We start from the raw sequence: 7,313 nt of genomic DNA, 5'->3' as shown, positions 1-7,313 counted from the left end.
GTAGCTGGAAGCAAGGTGTCATGTCAAGGGTGTCTTGTCAAGAGGTTTTTTTATTTTGGTTTGTTATCATAAACTGGATGAAAGTAACAAAAACTGACTTTGTAAAGTGCATTTATTCTTTTTTCCACAAGCATTCATTTTACATGCAAAAGTATGAGAGACAAACGAAACAGAGGAATTGTACCGATCTAAGCAAGCTCACCTTATATGTTTTTGCTTTTGCCTGAAAAGACCTCATAATGCAACATTCATCATCCTCATCAATTCCAGTGAGAATATTACCAGACACCATTGAAGTATATATACAGTGCAATCCAGTAAAAATTTGCCTTATGCTTATTTCATTTTGATTCAAGAAACAAAACTACATCTACATCCATTATTTTTATTTGATTAAAGAATTTCTGCAATAAATAACATGATATATGCCTACTTGCTAATAATCTTGATAATTACAAAATAATCATGAGTTCTCATCATAAATTAAATCATCACAGATTGCATATGCAAATGTCCATGTCATTCTCCATGCATTCTCCATGATTTTTTGAATATCCACTTCGGCTATTTCTTCACATATATTCGAACAGTGTCGTCCTGCACCTGCAAGTGAGGTAATGATCAATGATCAATAGTCAGGCCATATAATGATATTTCTATTTGGATGGCATCTCCTCCAGGGTTGTGACTGTTGGTTGGACTATAGATTGTGACAGTCCTATATTGGCCACACAATTAGGATATCTAATCAACAGACCTCGGCTCCGACAGGATAGGTGCATTTACTAAACCATATCACTTCATAATGGACAATATTGATATTGCTTGTACTGAGTAAGCCAAGGGAAGCATTATCTTCGCATGAATTTGGCTTGGTTGATAAATGGTTAGGTCTGTGAGCTAGTCTAGAGCGCACATGACATACAATTCTTTGCAAAATGAAAGAGTGAATCTAAGCACTAATGACAGATATTTCTGCTTACCTCATAGTAATTGCCAATTGCTTTAATACTAGGCACTATCAGTTCTTTTATTTCTATAGTCTTCTGGAACTTTCGTCCAGCCTTTAAACCCTTAGTTATTTCAGCAGACATTTCAACAGCTCTGAAACAAATGGAAGAGAAATCATGACTACAGCTGTAATGAGTTTGTTCACCTCATTACTCAACAAGTGATATGGTCTGTCTTGACCCACAATATTCGCACAAAAAAAAAGTGTACACTCACGCATCTCCAAATGTGACATTCAGATGGCAGTGGGCCTCATCCACAATTCGTTTGTTCCCTAAAAGTCCTTTCTTCTTGGTCTTCAGGCCTGGGATGTCAATTATTACCTCCACAAAGCCATCTTTAGTAAGTTTGCTCACGGCTGGAATTAAGTATGAAGGTGTTAAGGACCTTTTTATTTTTTTATTTTAGGCAAGAACAGGAATTAGATGTGCCAAGATTCATAGGGATTTGCTAGCTAGGTATACCTCCATGGTTTGATGCAGCCTGGGTGCCTGCCTACACCATAACTTCCAATACCACTGTCAAAGATTTGCAACAGAGCCAGAGGTCTGCAACCAAATGAAACTTTTTTCATAGCGAAGGCTGGAGAGCCCCCCCCCCACACCCTTGGCCTGGGCATGGAGGTATTATTAATAATACCTCCATGGCCTGGCGGGAAGGGGGCTCCGAGTCTAATCATGTTCACAATAAATTATTTCGGTTTCTGCGCCCCGTACGTACCCGGCACTTTCACTTGTGAAAATATGACTTTGCTACTTAAACTCTTGAGGTGATACTTTTGTAACTTAGTCTCTTGGTTACTAACCATGATTTGGAGTTATGAGTTCATCACCAGGAGACGCCATAGCCAGGTGACATTCGATTTATTGCAACAATTCAAGGGTAGTCCATTGCCGTCACTTTTTTATAGAGCGCCAGCGACGGAATAATTGGAAATCCCTCCTGATGGTGCAATCTTGACACTAGAGGCGCTGATTTCGTTCCTAACATCGCTTTTTTAAATTTCGGCACTGGTGAAATTGGGACGGTGAAATATTTCACCATGGTGAGCATGGTAAAATCTACATTTACCTTGGTGAGCATGGTAAACTCTGATTTCACCTTGGTAAACTCTGATTTCACCATGGTAAACGCTGAATTCAGATTTCACTGACTAAGGGCTGATCCTCGCCTCAATTTGACCTTCTCAGATGTTCACCAGTCTTAAATGATTTAACGAATACGACAAGAAAAACAAAAACCCGGCGATTGTCTCAGCGAGACATCTTCAGCGATATGGAAAGACAAAAGGAAAACAATGTATACACCACAATATTGTTGTCATAACTCCATCACTTTGACATTCTAAAACGGTTGCGAGACCTATCTTTTTGGTACCACAGTCGCAACCTACCGGTATGCCGGCGTCATGTGAGCAAGGTTTTCCACACATATATTTATTCAATTAGACCCATCCCCTGGATGCGACAAGTCCAAGATCCCAAGACACTAGCTTCCACAATCCAATATGATGGCACCGCTATCCACTAACTTTCCTTCTGCGCAATGGGGGTATTACTAGTCCTGACATCCTGTTCCACCCCGTAACGACAATTACAAACCCCATGCGTATCAAAATACAGTCGCTTGGTTATAGGATCGCGTTTGAAACCCATCTCCTCCGTCAGAATCTGTCCTAAATTACTAATTGTGATCGTAGTAAGGTTGGTGTTTTCCTTGCGAATATTCACATGGATCTCACCACTGAAGAAACTCCGAATGCGAAATCTTCCGTCGTATTCGTCGTCCCTGACGACCAGCTCAACAGTTGTGCACGTGCACGGCGGCACATCCACAGTGGTATTCAAGGTCCAGACGACTTCTTGTTCCTTGGTCGTCTGCACGCTTTTCTCGAAGCTGATTTCGCTTGAGAATCCGAGACTGCACTCTAAAGAAGGTGGGGCAAGCTTCACCTCGAAGCTCCCGCCGTAGCGAAACCCTTCCGTAATTGTCAAAGCGACGCTTGTCCTCGTGCGCCGCTCCGTCGAGATTTCATAATGCAGTGTTCCATCCGTGGTGTTGTTATAATTTGATTTGAACAGCACGGAATATCGTGGCGAACATGTCCCTAAACCACTCTTCTCTTGTTCGTAAGTTGCTTTTTCGTGTTCAATGATGAGCCGCGAATTATCCGTCTCAACCGACAGTCTATCCCACGGCAGTTTGCCAAACTTCTTCTCCAGTGCTTTCTGGAATTTTCTCTCGTACCAGCTCCGTGCGTAGTTATTCACGATATCCTTGATGTCGACAACGCCGCCTTCCTGCATCCCTGAATTCTGGAAAGAGAAGGACACAAGGCATAATGAGAATAATGTGATATCTTTGCAGACATGTACCACGAGTCCGAGAATGACAATCGAATAATTTGTCTGAAGACCATCAAACGTGGCAATTAAGGACAATTCGACCAAGGAATAGTCGTTCATAGGGATCATCATATCGACTCACAACTCACACAAAGTTTATAAATTCAAGCGCATGTAATCATAACAGATGGCTCGGTTACAAATTTAGCAAATTAATCGCTCTTATCATTAATTTTCAGATTTAGAACGATTATTTCACAACCATTCAAAGACCATCTGTCGAAACTCTTGAGTAAATTTAGCCGCGTAATGGAAAACTACACTCCGGACGCAGTGGACCGGCCTCTTCCTGTAGCATAGGGGGACGACGATCAGGATGACGAAATGGAAGGGTTTAAAAAGGTGCGGATTGGACTTAATATGGGGTAAGATGAGGGTTGCGTGTTCGGGATGTTGATACAATGATGCAGGCAGCTCATGGATCACTGAAGGAGCGAACCGCCAATTTGAATCTTAATTCAGCCAGCCTCACGGGCCCGATCAAGGCCTACTTCAACATCTCTTACGGCTGTTTTATATCGCTTTAATGTTCTTACCTGGCTGGAATATTGTTGTTAGCATTAGCATTATTTTCGCTGGCTTGGATTGATAGAATTTCGGCTCAGGTATACAAATCCCTGCCAGCCATTATCGATCAGCGTTCCCCTAAAAGGGAGACTATTAGCTGGAGTCTGGGTCATGTAGATTAAGTATACGAAATCGCCGATAGGTGTCACATATCATGCTTGTCATTTATAAGGATGACAAGCCCAGTCAAACCATGCAGTCCCAGTTCTCGAAACTGATGTGCATATTCGAATCATATCTCTCGGCGTTCCTGCTTCATTCCCCCTTTAAGTTTTCGGATATTTCTGAACATTCTGTTTAGCTTTTGCAGCTGTCTGGTCGATCAGCAGCTGTTTACTCTAAGGTTACTTAGCATAAAAGCTTTATACTGTAGGAAAGCTTTCCCCTGCAGAAACAAACTTGATAGCAAGAGTTACCCTCCAGTGAAATATATAACGGATTTCTATGTCTAATACATACTGACATATCTGGCCATTTCACTCTCGGAAACGTGCGTAAGGAGGAGCCCTGTTTGCAAGAGGATGAGGGGGTGGGGGTGGGTGGGGGGGGGGGGGGGGACACTGCCCTAATGGGTCGTTACCGGTAGGTTTTAAAGTCTGTAGTTCGCCTCAGTCTAACTTCACTGGCAAGCTGGTAAAATGGATGTTGGATTCAGTCATGAAAAAAAGCTACTAACTTTCAATTCACGTCTTACTTTCATGCCGGGTTGGTGTTTTTTGAAATTCTGGTTTGTTTTGATAACAAAACTGCAATTTCGGTCACTCGCATTGCTCTTCTTTCTAAGTATGCGTATTGTTCAAAAACCATGGCAACAAAATCAGCAGTGTACATAACTTTCATATATCATATGTCCCATGCAGACAATAAAGTCCTGTCGTCTGTCGCCACTTTCGTGCTGGACGTAAGTATTGATATTTTATTAATAATCTCATGCATAAACTAACGGTGAATCAATATTTCAACTGCATTGATTAGTCCTGGAATACCACACACGTTTTCCATGTCCTGGCATGAAGTGAATGACCGTGCCACACAGACCATTGTCGCATAACCGAAGACAGAAATTGAGGAGCGCCGACGCGAACAACGAAAGCAAAATGGGCCGAGAAAAGAGACGAATGATAAAATCAAAAGATGTTTTTGAGAATGTCACGATCAGGACAAGTTTCATCCTGGTGTTTTGGTTTCACAGCGACCTTGCAGAAGTGCAACCTTCAATAACAGTTGTAAAAACAACATCACACTGGTACCAGCAGCTTCGGATGGGGAAAGTGCACTGGCCTTGGGCCGGTCACAATCAGGAGGTCATAGATGCTGTGACATGGACATTTGAGATTTGGAAGCGGGTCAATAGCATATTTGAGAAATGCATCTGCTTTGAATTGACTGATCCTATGTGGTTGAAAATTGCATTTCAACTGGTTCAGCTTCTCCCTGTACCAATGAATGGGAATCCATGATACTGTCGACCAACTCAGCTGCAACCCTTGGACACATGAAAGCCAATCTCCCCCACCATGATGCAACGCTTAATTGGTACCTGTGTTGACTTAGCCATGAATCAATGTATAAACTTCAGCACCTAAATTTCCATGTCAAATATACCATTTATGACAACATAAATCACATGAAATGGTATGTGATCAGCTAGTGAACCATATAGAAGCGGGTCGGCAGATGTAATCATTTTGTCCAATAAATCATGCTTGGCATCAGACAGATCACGAATCTTTTCTATTTAGCCAGGCTCAGAACTATATACAGTTTGTGCTACTCATCATCATGTAATTCAAATTTGTAAATAGGTCGAATTTCCTCCTATTCTATATCATATTTACATTCGTAATGTGCTTGCCATTGTCATTATAACTGACAGAGAGTCTCAATTAATGACCGAATCGCGTATATGACAATTACTTCCCTGTACGTCTGCTACCAACAGAAATGATACGAGGAGCACCAGAGTGATGAAAATACATTGAAATAACGGAGAGAATAGCTTTAAAGGAAGACATCAGGTCGTTGTGATGGCGATGCAGTTTTTGGAGAAGATGGAAGACAATATTGTGGCTGGAACATTGAGGACGCCATGACACATTTCAAAATTTCATTTTGGTTGTTGTGCCCCCTGTGGACAAAAGCGTCCAGTCAACAATTCGAAAATGACATAGTCCCCGTTTTAAAGATGTGTGCATCAAGACCATTCAATTTATCTGTTATGGAATAAATAGAAATGTTTCGTAGGGTTGATTAGTGAGGAATTTTGAAAAATGATTCAACAAACCTTCAATATCATTGGTGCAAAAATTATCCTTCTCAAATAAGCTCCTCCAAGTCCAATACTAGAACTATTAGTTACGCGACCGCTGTCTATTCCAATTATTATACTGCAGAAATGTTGGCCTACTGCAACATGAAACAGAAAAACACAATATCCAAGCTCTTGGAACAATCTGCCTTCCCTGTGAATATATTACCACCAGTCATCAGCACGAACCAATCCGGTAGAACCTCATGTTGGAGAGACAATGACGTCAGTCTCTCTGCGGATAATGCGGTGGTTGTGATTACGTCGTCCTTTTGGTGTGGTGTAATGCGCTTACGTATACTATTCTGAAATCAGTTTAACTTTAAACAGGCTGTGCCATATGCGGGCTCACTCTTATCATGTAAAATTGACCTACGCGCATCTCTTATGCGTCGGAATTGGACATTCAAGTAAAGTGTTGTAAAAAGAAGAGGTGTCAGTCAGCTAAGTTGGATATGACCACAAATTACTGATGAACTTGTCTCGAAAATGTATTCATAAGGACAATATCATATTATATTACCTGGCAAAGATATTACTTCTCGGTGGATGGCAGCTTCAGAGAATTTACAGATGGGAATAGATTTGGCGACCAGACACGAGTTCAGCGAGCCTCTTAATGTAAACTCGACCAGGGGCCGTCGCTACGTGCGCGTTCAAAGCACCTGCCATGTGATAGCAGTGGTGCTGCCATCTATAATGTTGTGACGACTCCTGACAGGTGGGGCAGTAAGCGCCTTTTTCATAGAAATGGTTGTGATACTGTCCTCACAGACATGACTAGTTTGTCATAACATCACAGTTGTCTTCGCATTTGGTTGTGATATTGTCCATGTTTGTGACATCATTCCAGTTTCCTTTACAGTTGTGATATCCTCAGTGTTGAGTCTGTGGGCCTTGGCTTGTAGTTTGGGAGAGCATCCAGGTACTATCGACATTTTTTGGCCACAGGAATATCACATCATTATGGCCAGGTACTAGACTAAGAGCCAGTTGAAGAGAAAGGGACAATATGTCCTGTT

At 41.7% G+C, this 7,313-nt stretch overlaps 1 protein-coding gene across 4 annotated transcripts; it reads right to left on the bottom strand.

Moving 5' to 3' along the window:
* Positions 1-112: 112 nt before the first annotated feature.
* On the bottom strand, positions 113-6,479 carry LOC135493410 (uncharacterized). Of its 4 annotated transcripts, XR_010448229.1 has the most exons (5): positions 6,268-6,479; positions 2,405-3,326; positions 1,228-1,369; positions 984-1,104; positions 113-603 (listed from the first exon to the last, which is right to left on the bottom strand). XR_010448229.1 is itself a non-coding variant. In XM_064780742.1 (4 exons), exons 1-4 carry the CDS (start codon positions 1,583-1,585, stop codon positions 565-567), a joined length of 360 nt encoding a protein of 119 aa, XP_064636812.1. In that variant the 5' UTR covers positions 1,586-1,613; the 3' UTR covers positions 113-564. The 4 variants fall into 4 exon arrangements, 2 of the variants coding, with proteins under 2 accessions (XP_064636812.1, XP_064636811.1); XR_010448230.1 differs by lacking the exons at positions 2,405-3,326; positions 6,268-6,479 and adding an exon at positions 1,476-1,496; XM_064780742.1 differs by lacking the exons at positions 2,405-3,326; positions 6,268-6,479 and adding an exon at positions 1,528-1,613.
* Positions 6,480-7,313: the final 834 nt, after the last annotated feature.

Source organism: Lineus longissimus, chromosome 9, assembly GCF_910592395.1.
Source record: "Lineus longissimus chromosome 9, tnLinLong1.2, whole genome shotgun sequence".
Taxonomy (NCBI): Eukaryota; Metazoa; Nemertea; class Pilidiophora; order Heteronemertea; family Lineidae; genus Lineus; species Lineus longissimus.
Note: the sequence above shows the minus strand (reverse complement) of the source record. Positions and strands in the feature narration are given on the sequence as shown.